Genomic DNA, 26,916 nt, shown 5'->3' on the forward strand with positions numbered 1-26,916 from the left:
TAACTTTCTCCATCTTCTTTTCTTTGTTTAGTGATCCTGCCAGCCTCCAGCATCGATGAGAGCACGAACTGTGGAGGTAGGTTACCACTGACTATACATCTTATTTTTATCTTAACCGACTTGTTTTCTCCCTGTGCAATATCAACCAAACCATTAATCTATACAGCTCATATCCCACTGATAGCCTTAATTCCACTGGAGTCTTGCTGTCTGAGTCCAACTGGAGGAATGTATCTCATGTCCACTTGTCAGGTCCAAGACTTTTATTTATTTGGAAGTTTGGGTTGGCCACTGAGGGTCATTAATTACCAGAGAGCAATTGCTTGTGTCTCTCTACATCCAGGGTAAATGGTTCACGTTCAAGAAAGGGTTATTCCCCATTCACCACTGTAAGCCTCCAGCTGTTTGGAGGCAGGTGTTTTTAAATAACCTATAAAGATTTCAGTGGACAGGGTCTCTTAGATCCTTTGCTGATATAGGATGAGATTAGAGGTTTATACTTGTCCTCCAAGCACTTCCTTTTATTCAGCTTCTTACCTCTCACAGAAACTGTGTCTCCTTTCTGCATGTAACTTGGAAATGTCCAGCCATTAGTGTCACTTTTCCACTGCCCTGGGAGCCCCTATGGTAAAAATGCAGACTGAAGAAAATGGCAGGTTCCTTTAACATTTTAAAATGCTAGTTTCACACTAATGGCCATGCCAGTTCCTGCTAGCGTCACATCCCTGCTTTCCTGAAATCTAGATGATCTTCAGGCTGCCAAAATCTCTTCTCCCTGTAGAGATCATGGCAAAAGCAGGCATGCCACCTGTGGCATGGAAATGTGGCTTCTCAGTTTGCAGCTGAGGGCAATCAATGGAATTAAGATTTCAGCTCCTGCAATGTAATATTTGGCTTCCTGCATCACTCCTTCCCCCTCAGAGGGTGCAATGGTTCTGCTTTGATTTGAGAACCCCTTGCTATAGCTTGCACTCTACTGTTATGCACTGTACACACATTTCCTCCTTCTTTTTCCACCACCACTGTATTTGCTGTTGCTATCTACATTTTGCCATAGCTAATATTATTTATTAATGTAGTGTTCTACAATATTTGGCAAAGAAGCTAATCAATGGAAATTCTGTTGATGCATCTCAGAAAATCTATATTTTCAAAGTGATGAACCAGAAAGCTTTTCCCTGGGGACTCACATGCTGCAAACAAAATAATATTTTTTTCCCCCCCTAAGATACAGCCAAAACTCATTTGAAAAATCAGATGGGTGTTTCAAAGGTGAGAGTGAAATAGGAGAGAGCTCTATGTTGTGACTTGCAAATGTGGCAGTGAAATGAAACATTCACTGCAATATAAGCAAATCTGGGCAGGAGGAGAATGTGGCAGCGTGTCATGTGGCTTTACTGAACACAGTTGCATATTCTATGTTTTAGGTCTCATGAGTGATGCAAAACAGGCAGAGGTTTTTAGAAAGGAAATTTATTTTTGAAAAAGTCTAGTGACATTTAGTAGGAAATTATAGTATTTCTGCTGGGTTTTTTTGGACCATGATCCAAAACAATAGAAAATGGTAATCTTGCAATGGAATTTTATAATGTGGGTTGAAAAATAAATCTAGTTTGTCAGTCTAATAAATTTTGAATGGTCCCTACTGTAATTATGATTGAAGTGCATTACTTTGCTGTAGAACTCTATTGGTTTTGTTCTTTTTAAAATCAGAAGGATTTTTTTAACTAGAGATTAGACGAGAGCCATTGACTAATGGGCAGAATCTGCTATTTGAAAAGCATATCACTTAAAATGTAAGATGGCACCAAAAAACTGCACGCTGTGATCAGACTAAGAATGAGCCTCATTTAAAGCCACTTTCTGAGCAGCCCCATTTCTCTGCACACAGTCAAGTCAACACAGCAGTCTGTCCAAATGAATTGGCTTTTTAAGTGCTACAGGAAATTTACCGCTGCAGTCGCCACTGAGGCGATGTGACTGACCCAGGGGACAGCTGCCCTGGGGCCAGCAGTCAGGGGGTCCCCTCGGGCTCTAGGGCCTCTGTCATTCCTGTTTGAAAGATGGCAGAGCAAAGGCAGAGGAAAGGCAGAAGCATTTGGAGTCAAATAGCTGATTCCTTTCTGTATAGTCCCCCCTGCACATAGCAAGATACAACAGGGTCATAAAGTTTTGCCATCCCATAATCCCTCTGGTTGCTTTGATAACTTGCTGGCTCTAGTGGTCGTTTCTGTTGGTTCTGTTGTCAGACTTCTGTTGGTGATGTGTTTTACTGTGGGGCATGAGACTCAGTGAGGTAAGGGAGGAATGAGGAGTGCTGTCTGACTTTTCTTCCCCCACCAGTCAGAGCTGTGAGTTAGGTACTTGCCAGTGTGTGGGATGCCCAGCTACAGCTCCTTCCAGAGGTCAGTGCTGGCCTTGAAGGGTGCTGTTGCAATCCCACATGGAGGGATCTCTGCAGGAGGCTTTTATAGTCCAAGAGCTTTTCTGTTTGAAGTATTTGCACTGTAGCTACCCTGCCAGCACCTGCCTGCAACTGATTTCCTAGCTCTGCAATTTGCAGAGAAAGCCAACAAAGAAATGTTTTTCAAGCACTGTCCCCCTTTCCTTTGTCCACTTTTTCTTTCCTGTTCTCCAGAGGACCCCTATTTCACTGTTAGCACTACAAATACACCTCAGATGTAGCACAGACACGGCCAAGGCAATGCCATCCCATGAATAAGCAAGAATGCTGAGCACACTTGGATTACAAGGGGGAGGAATGTGTATCTCCCCCACCCCACACACAGTCCCATAGGCATTTTGGGCAGCTGACAAAAAGTGTTTTTCCCTCCCTTCCTTCCCCTTCAGAGAAACACTGAGCATTTTTATCCCCTTATTTCCATGACACGCACATGCTTTGGAATCCATTAATGTGCATTGTTTGTATGGCTCATTTCTTTAGCTGTCAGCTTAACATAATGTTTAGTTTCAATATCAATAGAGGGGAGAGAGGAGAGACAGGGAGGGAGCTTTGAGAAAACAATGCATGAACCTGTTAAACTGCACAAGGCAGAGCTGCAGTGGGGAGACCGATTTGTGGGGAGATTATGTCAGTTTATGTTAGAACGTAAGACTCTGACTTCAACAGCTTATTAACACTGATCCCGAGATGTCATTGCTCTGATTTGCACCTGTGGTCTTGTCAGGGGAGGGAAAAGGGCCGTTCTTTAAAAATAGCCTCTCTTGTCATTTCCCTTGCAGGTTTTAGTCTCATCCATCTGATTGCCACTGGGGTCTCCTGTTTCTTCGGCTCCAGCCTGTTAACGTTTGTGATTTACGTGTATTGCCAGCGCTGCCAGAGGCAGTCCCAGGAGTCCACTGTTATCCACCCAACCACTCCCAACCACCTCCATTACAAGGGCAACACAACCCCCAAGAATGAGAAGTACACCCCTATGGAGTTCAAGGTAGGGTACTTGAGGAGAAATACCACAAACAGCTTGAAACTGCCTAAATAAATTCTGTATTCATGTCATGTTTAGAACTGGGTAGGTCTGTGTTTCTATGCCCAGCTGATGGCATTATACATGGGGTTGAAAGGGCATTTAGCTGTGCTGTCACAAAGGGGTTAAAAAGCCTCATTACTGCAGTGGGATTTTGTTCTGTTTCACAGTCCTGATGAATGCCAGTCTGGCAAGTACATACCAAGATACTCCAGCCCATTCTGACTATTGAATGTATACAAATTGTCCTCTAAAAAAATCAGTAAGAGCTCAGTTCAGTGCATTGTTAGTGCATGGTAAGAGGAAATGGAGGGGAGGAAGAATAAAAATGGAAACTTCATTGCACAAATAGCTGGGAAAATGTGCATTGGTAGGATGAGATTTTGGAAATTCTTTGGTGACTGCCAAATTGGAGTGAATGAGAAAGCAGAGAGGGTTTTGCCCCCCTCTATCAGTACTGGACAGAAACTTACCCCAGGCAGCTGTGCAGAATTCAGTGACAGTAGCAGAGTGGGGAGCTGAAGCCTGTAGGAGATGAGTGCTGAAGTGGCATGTGTTGTTGGCATGTCGGCTTGGTAAAGTGAGCATGGCCCATTATCAGAGCAGATAGGACCCAGGGTGCTGCAGACAATACCCTGAGACTGGATTTGAGCATCAGCCTCCTGGTGAAGCGTGGGATCAGAGCAGTGAGCAGTGGCAAGGGTGGAGGGGCTTCATGTCACCACAGGGGGAACAGCCTGCCTAGGGTCACTTGAACAGTGTGGAGCATAATTTGGGACAGGAACAAAAGCCAGAAGGAAGCCCTGCAGCTGCTTGTTCCTTCCTACAGCTACGTGCTGTTGACATTTTGATTGGCTGCCTCTGCTGGTCTGGCCTGGCTTCTCACTGAGACCCAACAATAAGATCAGTGGTGGGACTGTTGCCACAGTCTAAACTCCCTGGGTGTTGAGGACTGTTTCTAAGTAGGAACTGTGTAATGCTGGGCACAGTACGACTCCTGATACATGGCTATGATTTGCAGTGTGAATGCATATCAGAAATAAGAGCTTGCATCAAATAATTTGAGAAGGGTCAGTGTTGCTTTGCTGATTTAGAGGAAAACAGTTTGAGGTGGAAAATAACTGACCAGTGTGGTAAAAAGAATGTGGTGAAATCCTTGTTGGGCATTGCAGCCTTTCAGAGGATACTGCTGCCTATAAATGCAGTCTCAAAACTACATTTGCTAGCAAGCTTAAGGCTATAGTTGCATACAGTTTAATAAGAGTTCAGCATCATAATGCAAGTCAGCATAGATTTGTGGAAAGTAAATCATGTCAAGCAAATTGGATTCCTTTTTTAAATTAAATAAATATTGATCTAGATAGGAGGGAAGCAGCAGACATATCGGGATTTTCAGAGACTTTTAACAAAGTTTCACGGGATGCATTATTCTACACACTCTGCATATACAGGTTCAGTAATAAATTATTAAGACAGGTAAAGAACAGGGACTTGATCTTGTAAGAATCAAACTTCCAAGTAACCCTTCCAGTTATGGGAGCTGCTGTGGCAAAGTCAATAGGAAGACCCGGATTAAAAAGGCTTGCAGAAACAAAGAAATGAGCAAGAGGATCCCCTTGTTTCTTATATAGCAAACAATAAAGAAAAGACACAAATTTGGTTTTGTGGCCAGAAGCAGGTAGTTAGAGGGTTGGATTTGTGTTAACATTTTCTTCATGATTTATACTGTGCTGTCATGTGTTATCAGATGATGCTAAAATAGGCAGAATGGTTAAAATTTAGAAGGATGAGGTTGTTCACAGAACGATCTTGATCAATTGGGTGAATGGGTTATGAAATGCACTATGTCTATGTCAAGTGGTGCAGTGAAGTAGAAGTAATAACAAAGCTAAGCAAAGTTTAAAATAGCAGCAGATTAGTTAATGTGGTGTCAGGAGGGAGTTGACCTCTTTGATGGATCCATCTCTGAATACTTGATCTAGTGCATAGTAACAGTGAGCAGCTGTTAGAGTCTTCTTTCGAGGGACATAAAGAGCTTAGGCATTAGATCAAGGTTTGAAAAGTCTGGTTTATTTAAAGGAAGGCATTAGCTAACTGAGACTGTATGACTTACATTCGGGAAGAAGGGACTTGGACACAAGGAGAGATAGACCAGATGGGGCTTATTTACAGAATGTTAGGAAGTGAAAGAGTTCAAGTGCATAAATCTGCAGTCATTGGACAGACCAAAGCTAAATGTTTAGGAGCAAGGGGCTACTTGCTGAGAAAAACTCAAAGTCATACACTTCAGAGTGGTGAATGAGGCAAAGAGGTTTACAGAAAGGGTAAAATCTATTTGTCAAGTGAAGCCTTCTTTTCTCCATTCCTGTTGAGTATTTCCTTCTGCTCACCTTCTCTATTGCCCCTCCTTTCCTAAGCTCTTGGCTGAAAATTTCTCATTTCATACTACAAATCTGCCACTCCTCAGTGTTCCCTTGAAGCATATAGCATTAATGAAGTAAAAGGAAAGGCTCTGTGTGCTCTGTGCTGTGTAATTACTTATGGAACTTGTTATTAGCCAGTTTTATATTTAGGAATAACTGACAGGATTTTTTTAAGGGTTAGGAGTGAGATTTTTCATGCATTCAAGGAGCATGTGTGTTTTTATTGTGATGCCACAGAATCAACATTAAAATGATAGAGAAGCTAAAATTCACCTTCCTGATAATGAGGGATGGACTGAGCTTGGATATGGGCCTATCTGAATTTGAAATGTGTACATGTGAAAGAAAGTGGAATCACCTGAGATTCCAGATTCTAAACCCAAATAAGTTTCTCTTCAGCAGATACCAAGGAAACCACCCTCAACATTTTTTAATGAAAGCAAAAGAATAATTATAGGTTTGTATGTGTATATATCTGTGTGAAAGAGTTAATAAATCCAGGATAAGGAAATAGAGAGGGTGTATAGACTACTTTTCAGTAACAAAAATTTATAATACACAGTGACATGATGGTAGCAGAAGGCTGGCCATATGCACAGGTTTATTATTTTTCCATTCTTTGATAATAATAAGCCTTCTGCAACCATCTTTAGTTTGTTTTCATCTTGAAATATCTCTGCTCTACAACCAGCAGGTGAACACTGTAGAAAGTTTGGCAGTGTTACATTCAAATGTACAGCACTGAATGCAAACTCATAAATCAAGGTAAATTGTATATGAAGGCAGATTTTAATGAAGGAAGTGCTAGCTGATATGAGCCTTGTTGGCCATTTCAGCACAGCAGTGCAGTAATGCAGATCAGATGTAAATACCATACATAATGGGCAACCTATTGATCATGTAGCTGATGCTAACTTGCATAGGCAGTGTTTTGCAGAAGCGTGTTTTATTTTTGTTGGCTCCTTTTCCCTTCCTGTTCTGCTTTCTCAAGAATGATGTGAGGTTTATTATTAGCTATTTTAGCCAGGATGTCTTGAAAGATTTCATGCATATGCATTTACCAGCAACACGTTGATTTTGATTTGGTATTCACAGATCGTAGGGGAGAGACCTTTTGGGTCACCTAATAAGCAGTTCATGTTTCATTAATTGGTTGAAGTTCAAACAACACTCTGACAATATTGAAGACTGTGCAGAACAAAAGCATAATGAAATAAAAATTATCTGCTCTTCACGTTTTGGCATGACGGGTTACAGAACCACCTACAACCTTCCCAGTACCGCCACGCCAATTAAATAATAACTGATTATCAAAGCAGTGAGGAGATCTTCTATTTAACATCTTGCTTCAGCTGCTCCGTGCCTTGTGTGAGTTACTTAGCACAGCTGTGCTGATGGAAAGCCAGATGATCCTGCAGTAGAAGCAGGAGGATGTAGGGTCAAGATTGAGCCCTTGTGAATTAGGATCTCTTGGAACAGCCACACATGGAGAAAGGGTTTGGACTGAACTTCTTCCTATTGCTAAATCCTCTGCCAATAAAGAGAGCCAACATTTTATTCTACGCGGGATTTGGACAAAGGCGTCTGCATATTGGTCCAAATCCAAGATCCAATGGCCTTTGGATCAGGCCAGATGGGATCAGTGAGAAATGTAAGTTGCAGGATGGTTTTGATGATGATTCTGCAGATTTTCTTTGCGATTGTGCTGGACAGACCTCCCTCTGTCCTTCCTTCCTTCCTTCCACACAGCTTTAGTTGTAAGTCACGCAGTAAAACTCTCTGTACTGATGCCTCAAATAACCTGAGGAAGCACCTGAGCATTGCATCTTCTCTGGCATCAGCACTGCTGCTGTAGGAACTAAGGGCCAAACACTGAAGCAAAACAGTCATTTATGTCAAGGATTAAATTTATTGTGGGAAAAGATGAGGTGAGATTGCAGGATATGGCAATGAAAGAGGGAAACTAAGTGTTTGATGTATTGCTTGATATCTGACTTTTCTAGGACATTAGAACAATACGCATTAACTTTAGTAGAACTGTGAGTCCTGCACTTGCCTAAAATGATACAGCAAATATAGATGCAGTTACCAGAAAATGGGGGGAATAATCAGTAGATCACTTGGACTGTATAAATTAGAAGCTGCAACGAATATTTTCTAATGAAGTGAGAACAATGCTGTTGGGAAACAAATGACAGAGTGCAGAGCAGACACCCCCTACAAAGGACTCTGGGCCCTGTGATCAACACTTCATTACTAATCCCAAGTAATTCATGGCAATAAAATACTAACACGGAGAGCTGAGACACAGAAACCAATTCTGTCTTTGGAAGATGAATCCTTCTGAATAAAATAACATGCTGGGTGTTTGGTGTGGCTTTCAACCTTGCAAAAATTAGCAAAAAGATTAGTTAGTTGGTTTGAGCATGGTGCTAATAATGCCAAGGTTATTCTGTATGGGCCATTCGCTTGAGAGATGGACAGGATGATCCTTGTGGGTCCCTTCCAGTTCAGACTAGTCTGTGATTTTATTCTGTGAAAAAAAAAGTAGTGCTTAGGGCATAGGAAAGTGAATCTCTGTATGGATTTTAAATGTCTCTCTCTTGGTGATGGTCATTTTCATTGCTGCTGAAAATCACACCTTTTTTATAGAGAGGAGGCAGCCAGTGGTTTAAGTTAAAGCTATTTAAACTGCTGTCAAGTGCCCTAGAGGAATGCTTGTCAAAATCAGCCTTGGTCTCAGAGGATGTTTGCTTTTCCATGGAAAACTTTGTGTTTCAGTGTCCTGCCACTTAATTTGATGTGTTGTTACTTCAACTAAAATTGGCTAACCCATTTATTTTTGGTGATCACAGCACTGATAGCACTGTGATATAAGCTTTTTTCTTTTCCCAGTGACCCTTTCACTGCATTGTTCAAGCCCCAGGAAGTGGCTGTAAAGTTCACACATAAAGCAGTAGTTGATGATACCCAGTGTTCTCAAGAAGTTATCAAGAGTGTCCCTGAAGTATTTGCTTTAGCTGCATGGTGTTAGCTGATGTAATCAGCTGGGGAAAAAAAGCCATATATATATGTATAGATATAGTAAATCAGATTGAAATATAAATTCTGTTCCCAGTGAATTGCATGTTTAACAAAGGCCATTTCCCTTGAACAAAATGGCATTTAAGAACATTAAGTGCTTGAATGGTGGAGTACATATTTTTAGTACTTACCATGAGTATAGTATTATTTGAAATAGAATAGTAGGGGCAGGGGGTTGAATTGGCAAAGAAGCATTGTGCCCTTTCTTGTATGATCCTGCAGTTGCAAATATCACTTCAGGGGACTCTTGATTTGCATAATGCCTACTATGAAGGGAAAGCAAGAGAGCTTACTGATGGGGAAAAAAGGATTAAGTGGTGCGTCTCAGTCAAAATCTATTAGTGTCTTTTCTCCCTTTATATCATTGGCTCGAGTCAAATTGAGCAGTCAAGCATGCCTGGAGGTGTGCCTGTCCTGGGATGATTGTGCCCAGGGAGGGATGTGCCTCTCCTGGCGCTGTCCCCACCCCTGGCAGCAGGGGCTCAGCGGGTTGCTGTGTGTGAGTCACAGCGCACTCGCATAGATAAAGTATTTAAGAGTAGGGGAGACCGCCAGTTCAGATCGGAGTGTTACCTTGCTCCTGCTCCCTCTGGGATACTAAGCAGCTGCTCACAGCAGTCCCCCGATGGGAATTGAGTCCCTGCTCCATCTGTTTTTCATGCAAACCCTTGCTGCTTCACAGGGTGTTGCTGCTCCCTATAGGGTGGGAATCCTCACTGTTCCTTTTTGCCCACCATTTTTAAGAGAGTCTGGCTTTTGAGATGACTTTTTGTTTTTAAGCCATGTTAAGAGGTTTTGACACTGTGGGTAGATGCTTCATAGTATTCTGTCACATTTTTCTGCTTATTGACTCAGCCTTCTCTGCTCCCTCTTTACAACTCCTCTACAGCCACCTTTGGGATATGGCCCATGCTCTGCCTTCTCACAGGCTAGATCATCATGGATGCTCACATGAGCCTTTCTTTGGAGTAGTATTACTGCAGCTGTGATAATCTGTTTGTAGGTAGACAAGTTTTGGTTTGTTTTTAGTTAGACCAATGAGTGTAGCTGGAAAATCTGGCAGGTTTTTGAATATGTAAGCTGCTGTTTCAGAACTGCAGACAGACAGATGTGTTCCAAAGATTATCTGATTTTTCTGGCTACACTAATTGATCTAATGACTGATATTACCTTTTTCTTGCAATTTTCCCCTTTCCTGATTTTTCTGAGGTTGACATGTACAAGCCTGCACCCACCCAGCTGTGCTGGAAGAATAATTAATTGAAGAACTACAGGAATGGGCATAACAAAATTACACTGGACTTGCTGCTGCTTGCTTACATGACTTCCCTCTACTGGTCAGCAGCGGAATATTTCAAATATACCCTTTCCTCATTTACTAGAAGTTAATGGTTTCCCTTGGACCAAGTGCTTGGGGTGATTCTCTCCTCTTTGCCTTTGTTCTCTCCTCTTTGTCGAAGCTCTGGCTAGAAGTGTTATGTGTGTTAGCTGAACCAGGAAATCCTCAGTGCCACCAGGATGTGCAGGAGGAATTAATTATGTGTTTGCAGAAGACTTTAAAGGGAGCCATGAAAGAGGCAGAGAACTGAAGTGAAGGGAGAAGGTAATATTAGACAAACAATAAATATCAGAAAGCATATAACCTTTGTGCTCCACTTAGAGATGAGCTGCCTGGCTATTCTTCTTGAACTGTTCCACTTGCAATTAATGGATTCTTAAGTACAATTATAAAGAAATTGAGCTACATGCATACAAAATAAAGATAGCTGTGTCAGTATTCAGGACTAGAGCTCAGTTTCCAGAGTGCTTGGCAGCTCTGACTGAGGACAGATGAAATACTTGAGCTTTTTTTTCTGGACCATGACCGCCCAGTCCTGAAGAGTCATTGAGAGCTCAGGGCTGCTCAGGATGCACTGGCTGTTGCCACAGCATGAGCTGCACAGGCTGGGGTAACACTACAGCCACAGCCACTTTCCCTGGTGCATCATTTATATATATACAAGAGGTTTGGCCTAGGGGAAGCAGGAGTAATTCTGCCTGCACTCCCATAGAGCTGGAGGAATCCTCACTGAGTCAGCTCCAATATCGTCCTGAGATTTGGCACAAAGCATGTGAATAAAGGAAAGAACTGAAAATCTGTGGATGAAGGAATCTAGATGGACTGTATCCCAGAGTCTCTGAGACTCAGCTAGTGAACAACTCCAATTATCTCTATAAATATCAGGGACCTTAGGCAAACCCCCAGTGCCGTGAATTGCAAAGGTAATACGAAAGTGTTAGTGAGAAAGCAGGCTCATTTCTGCCCTGCTAATTGAGTCACTGTTAAGCTACAGAAGTCCAATGCACTAAAGTTCCACAAGTAGCTTGAGTAAGTCTGTGTGGGAAATGTCAGCTGGATTTGGGGATCAGACAGAACATCTGTGAGCATGCAGGCCCACAATCGCTAGAGAACGCCTGGGCCTTCCCCATTCAACCAAGCACATCAATGGGGTGTTAAATCCTGCTCTGTCTGTAAAATTTGGCAGCCAGGGCCATTCTAGAGAGTGAAACCAGGAGAAACAAATGGGATTGACTTGACTGTGCTTTCAGTTACAGCAATGGAAACTCATTGAAACAAATCTGTGTCAGTATTAATATGCAGGAAGATCTGAATTAATATTTGAGAGGCAACATATCACATACCCTGATGAAATGAAAGGTGGTTCAGCTGAGCTGACAGCTGAGCCAAGACCTAATGCTGAGCAGGGAGAAATCAAACATAATCACTTTTTGCACAGAGTTAGAGCTGCAGATTCTCAGCTGGTTAAAAATGTAGCTTCACTCGTCCATACATCTAAAGCAAAGAGGGTGGTATTGGTGTCTTAAATAATCTTGTGATGTGTAAATAGAAATTGGCTTGGACAGGAAGGCTGCTGTAGAGATTGAAACCTGGCTAATGGACTGTGAACATTGGGCAATTGTTGATGGGAACAAACAGGGCTATGGGGAGGAGTTGTTTGGGATGCTGCAAGCAGTAATGCAAGGTTTGGCTTTATTTAATATCTTCATTAACGACCTTGGAGAGAGTGCAGTCAGTGTGTTAATTAAATGAGCAGAAGATATTAAACTGGGAGGTGTGTCAAAAAAACAGCCACTGGTATAGGACTAATGGAAAATGACCTGAGGAGGTTACAAATGTAGGGAGGAAATAACAAGGTGAGAGGCAACATGGGGAGAAAATAAAGCAATCCTGAGGAAAATAATAAAAAAGCAGCTATTTAGAGGGTGAGAGAATTTGGAAAGCAGTAAGACTATAAGAGACTGAATGGAGTTAGCAGATGGCAAATTGGGCCCAGTTTTTACTTTTATTTTTATTACTTCTTTTTTCACCACTGCAGTTACACCTTTGCAATTCTCAGTCTAAATGCAGCACTGTGGGCTGGCATGAGGCTGCATGACTTGTGCTGGTAATTCATCAGAACAAGCAGCTCTGAGGCCGTCCAAAACCTCAAGGTTTTTTGCTCCAATATGAGAGCAGCGAGGCAGTGGGAGCTGTGCCCCCAGACAGCCCCAGTTACCATCAGCTGAAGCCCAGTACAGCCCAGTGCTCCAAACCATCATCTGCATCCAGAGTGATTAATGTCAGTTTTAAAGGGCCGTGATTATGCCTCTGGTGAATTTGTCTGAGTACTGGAGCATGCTGAGCCCCTCTAGTAACACTCTTGTGTGCGTGGGGCACCCAGGAAGGGCATTCACTAAGGCCCAGGAGTGCAGTGAGGAGACAGTTTACACCTTCCCACACAGCTGAGATCATGTCTGCTATATCCTGGGCATCAGCTATATTGGGAAGCAGTTGGGGCAGCCTTGAAATTCCTCTTTTGTGTCTGGACACCACGTCATGGGTGTTGCCACCCCCAAATCATAGGCAAGCTGGGGCTAAATTGCAGGCTTTAGGCTAGACACCTGCACTTGCCAGTGGGAAGGTTTCCATGACCTCCTCAGACTTCAGTTTCCAGTTCAGAAAAATACTTCAGTTCGCCTTACTATTACATGCAATTTGTTTTGCCATCTTACTCATGTGCTTGAAGTCAGAGATGTGCCAAAGCATCCTCTGACAATGGTCCTTTATGTTGCCAGCTCTGAAGGGTTTTATAAGTTTACAATAGCAGTAATATAACTTCACTCCCTCCTAAGTGCAAGGATAAAATAGCTATTTTCAAACAGCTATAAATAACTTGAGCTATTCATTTTCTGATAATTGGATGTTAGTTCTATTGTCAACCTGAGCACATCTACAGATGCTGCCATCATTTGGGGGTTGTCTAATTTATTTACCAATAACAGTGAACAAAGAATCTCCAGTCTAAAAATATGGTAAGCTTCCATCCAAAAAGAAAATGCAATCATAAGTTTAGTGTCCCAGTGGGATTTTTTTGTATCTCTTTTTGAGACGAATAACCTTCTTATATAGAAAATAGGTTCCTCATCTGTACATCTACACTTCACTGTAAATCCTGCAAACAGCCTTATTGAATTCATCAGGAAAAAGCTCAATACATAAACCCTGGCCACTGCTTCCTTTGACTCCGTGTAGGCAGAGCTTAAGAGGTTTTATAAAAGCATCAGGTGAGATAGTTTGGTTGGCATAAGACACTAAGCAAATTTTAAAGAAAAATCAGAAAGAGGAGTCATTCAAGTCTTAAAAATCACTCCTAGCTTGGAGTAAATACATGGGTCTCATAAGGTCTTTCTGGCAACTTTCCATCTTTCCAGGGTTATTTGTAATTCTTAGCTCAAGAGGCACAGCAGTGTTGTGGCATCCAGTTGATCAGAAGAAAAGGGAGCATGTGGGTGGGCCAGACGTCATGTATTTTCTTGGTGTCAGTTATCGCCAAAAGAGGTTATTTTAGTTGTATGGTTTATTTTGTTGAAATGTAATTATTATGCTAATTATTCCCAAATTTACTGATTAATTATAATTCCGAGATCTCTGCCCTGGTACTTCCAGAAATGTACAAGCTTTGAGAAATGTTTCATAATATTAATATATTTCCACAGCCCTGAGTCATTTGGCTAATGTTCCAACAATGCAAAAAGTAACATCCTTTAACAAGGAGGCATGTCTAGCTCCATGAAACAGCTGATCTGCATCAAAAAGGCATTTTGCTCAATCGATTTCATTGCAAGAAGCAAATGGTATAAAAGGAGCACAAAAGAACCTAAATGTTGGATCTTGGTTTCATTACATCATTGCACAATTCCCTTATCCCTCAATTTTCCTGGGGAATGAGGGGGCATAATGGCCATCCCACTGTTGCTACAGGAGGTCTGTTGGATGCTGTTACAAGGAAAGTTGGAAAGGCTGCCTCAACTCTTTTAGGGATAATTGTGTGGCTAAGTTTAGCAGGAGTGTTGTCCTTTCGATTTCTGCAGCTGAAGGATGAGGGATGCACGTGGGCTTCATTTGGATTTACTAAGAGAAATGGGTTGGCTACAAAGTTGCTGTCTGTTCCCTGGACCCTGATTTTAGACCCTCTGCCGTGTTCACAGTGGATGAGCAGGGTTAGCAGTGACTGAAGTTGTTACCCCTGGTTCCTTCATGGCTGCACTCATCCTGTGGTGAAGGAAAGGGGAAGTTTTTCTTAGTAGTACACTGGGACGTTCAACATTACAGACAAAATACCAAGGTGGAAACCTAAAGCTGTGCAGCCCTGTCACAGGCAGCACGTCTCTGATGAGCCATGGAAAGGTGTGCACTGCATCGTTCAGCCTCTTCAGAGGCTAAAGTGGTGGGAACCATAAAAACTGAAAAAAATTGTTTGAAGCTGTCCAGGGAAGGTCCCCCAACTTTTTTCTTTTTTACCTTTCTAAAGAGGAAAGTGTCATGGGTGGGAGGCAGAAGAAGTGAAATTATACCTGTTTAAAGGGAAATAGTGGAGGAGCTGTGAGGCTGGGGGAAGTTGTCCTTGCTCATTGACTTAACTGGGATTCTAGTGCTGCATAGCTGGTGTAGATTAACCTACAAAACTCCTGGGAAACTTGCTGACTCTTCCTCCACAACCCCCAAAATAGAAAGATCTGGAACTCGGCGAGAATGCTGAGCTCTGAAAAGCTGAGTGCTTTCTACATGAGCAGATTAAGGAAATCTTGTCATCATAGTTCCCTGTGGGAACTACATTATGGCCCTAATTCTGGTATTAGTTGTACGAGTATCAGAAGCTTTTAGAAGTATCATTTTCACTTTGCTTCTCAAAAATATATGGACTTCCTTTTAATTTTGAGTGAGGAGATGCCCATCTACTTTTTAAATCAAGTTTTAAATTTTCATGACTGCATATTGGAAATTGAAACATTTGATCTGTTTATGTGTGTAAGAAATGTTTACACAGCTTATACTTGCAGCTGTGGGATGGGAGTTGGGAGTAGTACTGGAAGTACCATACTGTTATGTGTAAAGATGTTTTGATACATCTGGGAGAATGTAAGCAAGTAGGTCAGTGGATAATGACTTAATGTTTTGGAGCAGAGGCAGAATTTGGGGAAGTAGTGGCAAGGTCTTGCTGGATAGAAATGAACAAATGGAAAATCTGAATGATGACCTAGGCTAAAAAGATCAATGGAGAAAGCTGAACAAAGTTAAATGTTAAATGTATGCATGTGGCACGACAGAGTCATGTTTAACACACCCAGCACTGAGCTGTAACTGGGAGAAGCAGCCTGTGAGTGCATGTGAATGCTCTGCTAAGGTGTGACCCTTCCCCTCAGACTCCTCCACTTCTAACTGCACACTTGCATGAGTGATCAATTGTTCATATAATTCCATAATTATTGAAATACTTCGGATTCTGTTGTGCTTGGCATGGACATGCAATTCACCAACAGCAAGACTGGATCTCTTGACAGATCACATATAAGGGAGCAAGCTGCTGCTCTTTTACAGTCTGTTAAAGCCATAACCATCGTAGTCCATCTGAAAACATCCCTGCTTGACAAAGCAGAGTTCCTGGGTCAGAGATTTTTTCAAATTATTTTAGTCATATGCCAATGCAGCCTAAAGTGTGTGTAAGGTGTCATTTAAGGAAAGCAGTTAAGTTGGGCTTGCTTTTGAGTGATCCACTTGGCTGTGTTAGAGCATGCTGGTGGCTTTCCTTCTGCTAACAGGCCCTTGAATTGAGTTTAATGGTGAGCAGACCAAAAGAAACAAATTATATCAGCTATGCCAGGATGTCATGGCTCATACTGTAAGGGAGGAAGCAGTTAAAAGAAATAATTGTTAGTGGAATGGAGTGCTTTTCCTAAGTGCATTCCACAGGTTTTCATATTAGCTCAGTCTGGCCTCACTTTTTATGTGGAATATTATGCTTGCACAAATACCAGAAGCTTCTTTCTTCTCAAGGCAGGATAGGACCAAAATGATGGCCTGAAATGCATTTTCCTTGGTGTTTGGAATACATTGTGTGTATGGCATGGAGATTTTGCCACAACTAATTTGCAGCAGTAAGCATTGATCAGGCTTTTTGTTCTTTCTGCTTACTGAGCAGACAGTTGTAAAAGGTTGTAGTTGCTGGCAAGGGCAGTCAGTAGTGTTTGATATGGGAGGAAGCAGACAAAAAGAGGAAGATACAGGTTGAGTGTCAGAAGTGTCATTGGAAAGGTCTGGAGGTGCTCAGATGACTGACGGGTCTGTTGCCCTGGAGGGTGCAGGACGGTGGTGCAGGGGGGCTCAGGTTGAAAAGGCAAGTCTCTTTTCCTTCCTGAAACCTCTGGTGAGCTCTAGTGCTGGCTGGGCTGCTCAGTCAGCTTTGCTGCTGCAGCCACTGACAAGTCCCTGCAAAAGCACCAAAGGACTGTCCCTTCTAGGAGGACATGCTGGGTGTTGTCTTCAGGAAGCACTTCTTGGCCCTGGTCATACTGGGGACCTGGCTCAGGGGGGCTGAGGGGATGAGACACTGGCAGGAGTTGGGCTGGGAGCCAGGGTCTGGTCTGTGTTGGGTTTTGTGACAAGCTGGTGACAACTTTGGTGACAGCTCTTGCCTTTCCTGTTGGGACTGTTCAGTATTGCTGGGGGCATCCAGGGTGCAGCAGGATGTTCCCATCCCACAGGAACTGCAGTGAGTTCAGGTTGTCAGGAGGCTCTGACCTCAATGGCATAACCCACACAGCAATGGGGAAATACCTTCCAAAAGGAAAGTCGTTGGCCATCTCTGTACTGTCACTGTGAAGACCCGTGGGATGAGAGCAGGGGTTAAAACTCTGAGTAAAGCAGCACAGGAATCGACCCAGAGAGATTTAACTACAGCCTTTTCTCCTGCAGTGAATGCATGAGTGTGTCTGTGTACATCTCTAAATTTCACTGCTGCCTAATTTCCCTTCCACAAAATATCAACCAATTTCGAGTGCCAAGGAACCTAATCATCTGTTTATTAAAATGAGACAGACAATAAGTTTGTGGGGGGAAATGTTAAAGCAGTGCACATTGATCATGCTGATTTAGGACAGTACTACCTCTGCAGCATTTCCAGAGACAAATTATTTGTAGCTAATTGTATTATAAATTCCACTAAGCCATTTTATGAGGTATTTCCTTAAGATATAAGCCCTCCATTCAAAATAAAACCAAAAAGAGCAAATGACCAGTTGTGGTGTTTTTCTTAAGTATTATATGAACATAAGAAGAGAGAGGAGAAAAATTGCAAATCATGCTAATTAATGGCTAAATCTGTTGTAATGGGCTAGTTTTTAATACTGTGTAACATATTAAAATTAATACATATTTTCCATCTCAAAGCCAAAGAAGTTGAGTCCTGAGGTCTTTGTCCTCATATCAAGATGGTCCTGAGCTATTGCAGGTCAGGATTTTCATCTCACTAAATTTCAGAGGTGGCAATCCTGTCATGTCATGAATCTTAACCAACCCAGACAAAGCCTGGATATTGGACCAGTTTCAAGAGAGTCCAGAGAAACTGTGGCAGTGGGACTCAGCCTCTTCATCTTCCTTCCTGCTGTGGCCATGGAGTTACGGTGCCAGCAGTGGGTATCCCAGACTAGGAACATCAATAGGAAACAGCAGCCATCGTGTACAGCCAGTGTGAACACCTGTGGGGCTCACAAGAGAGCAACTCCCCCAAATATTTGGTGGTAGTACTTAGAAAAGTGCCTTTTCACAGGGAATGTCAAACTTTGTTTTTCTCAAGCTGGGTCAGAAGACACGGAGGCGCAGAGCAGTTAATTGAATTTCCCAAGGAAGCATAGCAAGCACTGGAGGACTGAGGCTGGCTTCCTTGTTTCCCAGCCTCCAGCACAAAGCAGCAAACTGTTGGCCACACTACTTTAATATTTCTTTGGGTGACTGGGAGCAAAGCATGACATTTACTTTTTTTCCTTCTATATGGAAGGGCACAAATTCTCATTTCTTGAAAATATTTGTCACCTAAAGCATGCCTATACAAATTCTGTCCTTGGTTCCTACAAGTGTTGTGCTATGGGATGAATTTAGGGACTCCAGGCAGGGGGGAGATTGCAGTCAGACCAGGAGTGGGCTGGATCTCCTCCAGTTTTCATGTATGAGATGTTTCAGGCAGTGCTCATTTCTGAAAAACTTATTTGGTGTTTCAGCAATTGGGAAATTTCTTTGCCAGGGTAGCTTTGGCACAGGAAAGCTTTTCCTCCTAACATCTTGTATGAAATTGGGAGTTGTAAGCTCCCAGGGTAGCTGTAGCTGTCAGTCTGCTGATTAGAAGAAAACATTTTCTTTTCTTCCTCCTCCTCTCCCCCTCCCCATGCAGTAAAATGATTTGATTGCAAAGAAATAGGGAGATAAATGTACTGCCTGTGGTCTTGTCTTTGAGCCCAGGGTAGCTGATCCTTTCAGTGGTCACAGCTGGGATGTGGAAGAACCCTGACTGTGCAGTGGGCGCATGCACAGGGTGGGACCCTGCTCCCCATCAGGTCACCCTGCTGCTGCTGGGTCGGGTGGAGACAGAGCCTTCCCCAGAAACTTCCATCTGCACCTGCCCTCAGAAAGAGCAGAGATTTCTCACCTTGCTGAGGGAGCCACTTTGCCTGAAGTTCAATGGGTCAAGTAAAGCTGAAGGAGCTGGGTAGTTCATGGTCTCGAGCATTAGTTAATTAGTTCTCACCTTGCCCTGAGCTGGGTCAGGCAGGAGAGGTTTGTTGCAAGGGGGAACTGAGGTGAAGTGGTTCCTCACTAAAGCAGTATCAGATCATGCCATAACAACCATTAGGGCCCAGGACTAGCTGGCTCATTAGACCTCTCCATCTCTGCTCCTGATGGGAGAGATGCTCATACCCTCTTTAAATGTGCTAATTAAATGTTCCCTGAAGATAAGGATGCTGTAGCAGCACGCCTAGTGTTGACTCCCAGATCAAAGGAGTGAGTTCCCTGCACAACAGCCATTAAAGGTGCACTTTGGAGTGACATAGACCAGAGATAGGCATAAGAAATTTAAGCCAGGGGTTAGGTGAAAAAACTGTGATCAAAGTATCTCAGACAAATTCACAGAAATCAGATGACTGTGAGGAAGGAGAAAGTTCCATAGAATTATTGCACACATACACACAAAGCGTGATTTTATCCTTGTACATAGGTAACAGCTGGCATAGCAATGCCCTTTAATCTGGGGAGAGGGGGACATCTGCTTGTTGGTGGGAAGAGGGGAGGGAGAAAAAAAAAACATTTCTAAATTTTTCTGGTAAAACGGGCATTTGTCGTTCTAATTTTTTATGTTATTGTTTCCGACAATTGTTACGTGGTTGTTGAATTTTTTTAAAGTAATTTTAGATTTTCCAAAAGTGACCATGATTTGTTACTTATACTGTAGCTTACAGAAGTGACACACTTAATATCGGGGGGTCCAAACCTGGATATCTACCAATGGAGATGGAGATCAGGTAAATGCACACCTGCTCTTCCAAAGAGGAGAAGCTGCCGTTTGGCACCTGGTTTGAGAGGGAGCCACAGGCTGTACCATGAGCATTTTGGACGAGGTTAGAGCTGAGCGCTGCCGTTAATTGCCAACCTTTGTGTAGGCCCAGCATGGCTTTGTGTGACAGTGGTGTTCAGACAACACGCCATCCACCAGGAGACTCCGTGTCCCTGGAGAGGGCTCTGGGTCCATCCCCAGCAGTAGCTGAGCACGGGGCTGCTGAGGGACACCCGGGCAGGAGCTGTGGTCCCCAAGCCCAGCCCGTAGCGAGCGCGAGGTGCCAGCTTGCTCTCCCAGCCGGAGGGAAGGTGGTGGTGGCTGCAGCAGAGTCCGTGCTGGAGAAGGCAGGTGAGAGGGAGGTGCCTGCAGGTAGAAAAGAGTAATTGTGTGGCACTGTGGCCATGCCTGTCATCTCCTCTCTTCTTTTTTACAGACACTTAACAAGAACAACTTGATACCGGACGACAGAACCAACTTCTATCCGTTGCAGCAAACCAATGTGTACACAACAACCTATTACCCCAGTACACTGAATAAATATGATTACAGGCCCGAGGCCTCCCCTGGAAGGACCTTTACCAACAGCTGATGATGGACAGATCCTATGGGACTGGATGACTTCCTATATGATTTTTTTTAAATTCATTTTATGGACCAAATACCGGCCCAGCTTCTAGATGTAAATATTGTACAGTAGGGTCTTTTTTTTTCCTTTGGTTAATTGTGTTTTTTGTAAACAGCACATCTCCTTACAAGGACAAGAATTCAAATGGACCATTCAGCAGAGCTTTTGTGGATATTTGTCTGGAGATGGCTCTTCTACTGCAACTGTTAATGGCTGGAAGGTCAGCTTGCTGTCCAAGGCTGAGGTTGTCGAGGAGGGGCTGTGTGCTGGGCTTGGTGGCCATTGAGCAGCCACACACAACACATGGGAGCACTCCAAGAAAGCAAGAGGTGGTCTCCTGGAGCAGGGCTGGATGCATCATTCCTGAGCCAGGACAACAATGGTGTGCTAGATGAGACACAGCTCATGGGACAGGCCAAGCAGAACTCCATCACACCAACAACTTGAAGAACATTTTCTTTTTTCTTTTTTTTTTTAATTTTTATTTTTGATTTTTTTATGTTTCTGAGGAAAAAAATAAGTAGTAACTTTCTAGGGTAGTGTTCCCTATATCTTCAAGAGAATCTTTTCATACTACAGGAAATACTCTCTGCAGCCTTCTTGGGTAATATGCAGTTCAGCTGATGAGAAACAACACACAAACAAAGTGCATTATCCAAAGAAGCTTTCCAGAATGTTTCCAGTCTTAATTAAAAGAAAATTATACAGGCAGTGAGACACTGAGAAAAGTAAATGTTGGAATAACATTGGAAACATGAACTTGGAGTGCCTAACCAACAAAAATGTTTATATCACTGGAAAAAAAGATGTGATGATTGCCGCACAAGAGCCATGGGCTTTTTTTCTTTCTCCCTTTTTCTTTTTTTCTGAGACAGTATTAACTCTTTTTGTTCTAGCTTTGATCCTGATTGTGTCTGCCAGGAGAGGCAACTTTAGAGGCCGTGCTCTTCTTGTGGGAAATCACCTTGCTTTGGGCTAATATTTCTTCTTGTTTTATTATTGGGTTTTAGTTCATATACTTTCAAAAAATGAGTGATTCTGACTTTGCAGGGGGAAGGTATTTTTTGAAGGAATGTTTCCATAGTCTGACATGACCCAGAAAGTCTGCTGCACATTCTTACAGCGTCTTCCACTCAGTACTCTATGAAATAGAAACACAACTGAGTAAAGTGCGTTGTTTGCCAATATTTCTCTAATTTTCCTGAGGAAAAACAACCCAACAAACAAATGCTGCTGCAGCTATTGAAGTAAATTGGAGCAGTAGCATTATTAAACAGTATATCCAGCCTTGAAATGTAATTTTGTGTATGTGTGTGACTGTGTCTATAAGAACTGTATTAGTCTGATGCAGAAGCCATGTTGTCTACAACCAGATGTTTGTCTGACATAATTGTTTGGCAAAAAGGAAACTTATTGCTGGTGCTTAATGTACAACTACATCCAGTGTGTTAGCAACGTGAACAAGTTCACCGCCGTTACCATTCAGTGTTTCTAAATATTTATGATGAACTCCTGATGCTAAGTATTTTAGAATGTCGCAATACTGAGCATGAGATAAAAGTACACCCTGAAATACGCATGAGCTCCACGTGGTCCTGAGCTTGGCTTTGTTGTCTGCACCTTCCCCGAGCAGCGCCGTGCCAGTGCCTGGCCCCGGCTCGGTCTGTTCCCAGCAGTCCTGTCTGTCCCCGCTTGGTTTCGGGTTTCGCTGTGAGCCGACATCGGTTGTTTCTCAGTGCTGTTCCTTTGCAGTTGCTTGTTCGGAAGCCCAGCTTGGGCCGTGTACTCAGCTCTTTCACATAGGCAGCTGGTAGGAAATGAAGAAAGCCTGTGCTACTTGTGACAAGTGTATTGCTTTTCCTGCGAGGAAGAGCCAACGTGACTCTGCAAGCCTGTGTGTTATGGTGGTTTGACCTGAGGGCAAGTATACAATAGCCTCCCGTTTTTAAATTACTTTGTTTGACTTCAGTTTGCAGTGATTGAAAGCTGTGGGGATATTTGTAATAAACTGGGGTTATTAGCGCTGCCACAAGGACGCCTTAGGTTCAGCAGTGCCCACCATTTTCAGCAGCTGCTTTTGTTATTTAGCAGCCCACCCTGTTTCTGCTCAGGTGAAATAGATGGGGCAGAGGGAGAGAGAGAGAGATGCCCTTAAACAGATTTTAAGCAGCAGAGTCAGGAGCTGATGCAGACCTAGAAGACTGTCTGAAGCACCTCCTGCAACTCTCCAAGCTGGCACAGTGGTTCAGCCCTGAACTTTCAGCAGAGCAGCCAGGCAAGAGCAGCTGGAGCAGAGCAGGATCACCAGGGAAGCTGGATAGCACTGGTGGCAGGCAGCCTTCAGGGAGGCTCTTCCCAGGCCCTAAATCCCATTTGAGGAGTGATGACTTCGTGCCTCGTGCCATAAGGAGTTCATTCTGTCTCACTGAATTTCCACATGCCCCTCAGCAGTATTTAAAATCCTGACTTAATGCAATTCTAACAAGTATGTAGCCCAAGGGTTGGAAATTATTACATTAGACTATCAGGATGGGATTTCCCAGCTTTAATTTATGTGATTCAGAAGAAAACACTAGCTCCCAAGATCATTTCAGCCATTGTAAAATCAAAGCCATCTCTGAGCTTCCCCATCAGAAGATTCCCTGTATTAACACACTCTGCAATTACCATGCACGTGGCAAGATTGCAGCTGGAGTTTGAGGGAATGCAAGCAAGTCAAACCTTGCAATTATCTCAATCTTCTATTTTTCCTTTCTCTTTTCCCCTCTCCCCTTTTAAATTTTTTTTTTCCATTTTTGGCTTCACAGAATAACATGATGTAAACTGATTTCTTTTTTGCCAAGTACCATATGAAATTACTTAAATGTTCAAGTCACCAAGATGGGTGATTATTGCCATTGTGCTCAGGAGGTGGATATTTTGTAGGCTATTGGAGGGCAGATGCTATGAGGGTGGTGTATGTGGTTATAGTTTCATCAAGACATTCCTTCTTATCAGCCATCCAAATGGATTCAGCCCTTTTTCATATAATTGGCAATCACAGCAAGGGGCTGTAGTCTCCATTCAAGCAGAAAGCAGAATCCAGGAGAGAGTGAAAAAAAGAAATCAGAACACTGTATTACTCAATTAATGTTTGCAGAGGAGTGCAGTTCTGTAAGGAGGATGTTAATGCAGTGTGAGAGTTGCATTTTTTATGAGCTCTCCAATGTGTGGCAGGTTAATGACGTGATGTGCAGGGATGTTCTTGCCCTCCAGGTAGTTTGGTACCTTGAGCATCAGGTCTGTAATATCTGTAGAAGTTTGAGTTGCTCCTGCAGCTGGATGTTGAACTTGCTAAAATTTCCTATTCCTAATACCATCTTAAACTGGAGTGGAAATGCATTTCCTTTGGGAGCATTGCTTTCCAGAATGTTCATTATGCTATATATATTTTTTTTTTCCTTTACTTCTACGGCAGAGAAAAGGAGCCCTGGGTGGTTCCTCTGTAGGTCTGGAGACACTGTGTCTCTGCAAACCCTTTGGATAGGATTCAGGTGTACAGGATGTGAAATATGATGGAAATCTTACGGCCAAGTATGTAGTGGAAACATCTGTAATTAGGCCATTCTCTCTTTTTCCATGGAAATGGCTGCCTTTCTCCCAGCTGAGGGGGTGTGCCTGCTGCTGTTATCCAGGGGTGTTGTGCGCTTGCTGTCGGGTTTTCCTTGAGCAGTTGCCAGTAACTCACAGCTGACTGACAGACAAACCACTTGAGGATCAAACTCTCTCATAAGAGGTGCTCTTGCTCTAAGGTGCACTTGAATGTTCAGCATATGAGCCAGGGCTGCTCTTAAATGTATGACCTGTACAGATATATAGGAGAATAACATTTATTGTCTAACCACCACTGTTCCTACTGCCTTATGTTCAGAAAATGAAGTGTTTGCTTTGAAATCAGCAGAGAGCAGGAATGGAGCCTGTGTCTGACGCAGACAATTTGATGCCTCTGGTGATAATCTGCTGTTCGGCCCACCTGGAGAGAAAACTGCTGTCCGTTGAGATTGATTTATTCTTTGTACCAAATGTAGCGGGGGAGAGTTTTATATATATATATATAAATATCTATAAATATATATATAAAAATGTAAATGTAAAGTTTCTGTAACAACTTACTCTTCTTTTTGTAACAGTGTATACATCTATCAGTGGATAGATATGGTATATATTTATAATATATACACACGCAATATATATATTTAGCAAAATGCCTGCAGAGGAAACTTAGGAATAAGAAAGGCAGTGCTGGTATTCAAATTCCACAGGGACAAACTGAAGAAAAAACCCTATAAAAATCTACTACCCTTTCCATTAGGTTTAAAAACACACTTTTGAGGTAAATGAAATATAATTTTTTAATTGAAAAATAAATTGATTTTTCTAGTTAGAAATGCTGATTCTCCCCTAAATCGTTCTGGTTAAGAGTTATTAAGAAAGAGATACTTGATACTGTTTATATTTTCATAATAAGCCTCCTAAATTTCTCATGTGTATCAGTCTGTTGTTCTTGTAATTATAAGTAGGGAGCAATTGTGCAAAGAAAATTAAAATAGCAAGTAGGAGTAACAAGTCTTGTACCATTAGAGCAAAACACATCATCTGTTAGAATGGGGAAAATGTAATTTTCCGTGTTAAAGACGTCAGTAACTGCCTTCTGAGTTATTGATCAGCTTTGCAGACCTTGCCTTACAGTCACACCAGGAGGTTTTATCTGAAATGTAGGAAAAGAAGCCCTGTGATCCCACGGCTTTTGTTTTTCTGAAGGGCCCAGGAAACCCACCAGGCCATGGAGGCACCTGGTGCCATGGGTGTCTCTGGAGCTTTCTGTGTCAGTGGCCAAGGCTCTGCCCCCACGGCTCACCCCGCCACCCCCTGAGCCAGCCCTCACACACGGCAGGGCACGGCAGCCTCAGAGCTCTCTGGCATGGCAGAAAAATACCCAGTAAATCAGGTCTGAAGGATTCATTCTTCTCCAACAAATCCCTCAAATGCCCTCATGACCAAAGCCTGAACTCCCAACAGATGAATCATTCTCTTAAGCTTTTTAGAAGGAAGCTTCAGGTGGCTTCAAGAGCAGTTTGTGGGTAGGTGAGAGAGCTTTCTGTCCAACTTTGTTTTTCCTGGTTGCCACAGCCTTCAAAACTGGGCAGAAACCCCTCTGGAGCTGGGTCCTTGTGGGACTTACCCAGTCTCAGCTGTTCTGCCTGGAAATTCCTTCTTTAGAACCTTTGGGCAAAAAAAATGTATTAATGCATTAATGCTGGCTGGAGGAGCAAAACCAGCTACACACTATTCACACAGCCACAAACGTAAGTGCTCAATAGCATTCAGTGTAAGTTTGGGTCTTGAACCTGTTACCTTTTCCATTCTGCCTCCAGCCTCAGCTGCAGACTCACCCCTGCTATTCAAGAGGATTCAGTGCTATAAGAGCAGCATTTGGCTTTCTGCAGGCCCCAGCCACGATTTGGTTTTAAACAAATCTGGTCATGAAATTATTAGCACTGCACTCTGGTTCTGATGCCTCTGTCAGCAGGACGCTGCTGATTCTCAGGCCATGGAGTCAAGCAGAGGTCGGCGTGGATGGGCCATTAATAACTGGAGCAAAAATGTTATTAGTACCAAAATGTCAAACAGTGTAAAAGCCAGCCAGCTGCAGAGCAGTGTGCTTTCTTTCCACACCCCTCCTTAGACAGCATCCAGACCTGCCCATACCTAAAAGCCATGTGCTTAATTAGGAGCATTCCCACAGAGGAAGCTTTAGGGAGGATGCATGGTATGTGAGATGGAAATGATAGGGTTTAGCTTGTGGTTGAGGTGGGAGAGTGACAGATGCAGTATTGGATCTTGGATACATGGGAACCAATGATGTGAACACAGAATGCTTGCCCCAAAACAATAAAACCTGGAGAGTATTATTGGACTCTGTTGTGAAGGCACATCACCTTTCCTATGCAATCGAACTTGATGGTACTTTAGCATAAAGGTGACCTAGACTATTATCACTGCCTTTAGACACTGTGAATTTTTTTTGGGTACTCTGTATTTTTATATATTGTACAATGTAAAGAATAATTCAGAAATAAAACAGACCAACCTGACAAGCCTGTGAGTTATTTCTCCTGCGTGGCCAACGCGCAGCAGATCTGGGGCTCCTGACAGCAGGGGCAGAATGGGCCAGCAGGAATGAGGAGGAGCTTCCTCCTGACCTTTGTGGCCAATGGCCATGCAAAATCCACTCAGCTGCCTGGGTGGGGATGGGGAATTGCAGCATCCATCCTTCCTCCCTGTCTGAGGCCCAGGTCTGGATTATATTTGTCATGAGTTGTGGTCTCTGTGGA

General features: G+C 43.0%; 1 protein-coding gene across 1 annotated transcript in view; it reads left to right on the forward strand.

The window, feature by feature from the left end:
* The window catches only part of SEMA5B (semaphorin 5B), a 266,561-nt gene extending 239,882 nt beyond the window's left edge, over window positions 1-26,679 (forward strand). Inside the window, exons 21-23 of the mRNA XM_059852719.1 lie at window positions 32-76; window positions 3,244-3,449; window positions 20,351-26,679. Of these exons, the coding sequence (XP_059708702.1) occupies window positions 32-76; window positions 3,244-3,449; window positions 20,351-20,506 (407 nt within the window). The 3' untranslated portion in view covers window positions 20,507-26,679. The remainder of the gene's footprint in view (window positions 1-31; window positions 77-3,243; window positions 3,450-20,350) is intronic.
* Window positions 26,680-26,916: the final 237 nt, after the last annotated feature.

This window comes from Haemorhous mexicanus, chromosome 8 (genome assembly GCF_027477595.1).
Source record: "Haemorhous mexicanus isolate bHaeMex1 chromosome 8, bHaeMex1.pri, whole genome shotgun sequence".
Classification (NCBI taxonomy): domain Eukaryota; kingdom Metazoa; phylum Chordata; class Aves; order Passeriformes; family Fringillidae; genus Haemorhous; species Haemorhous mexicanus.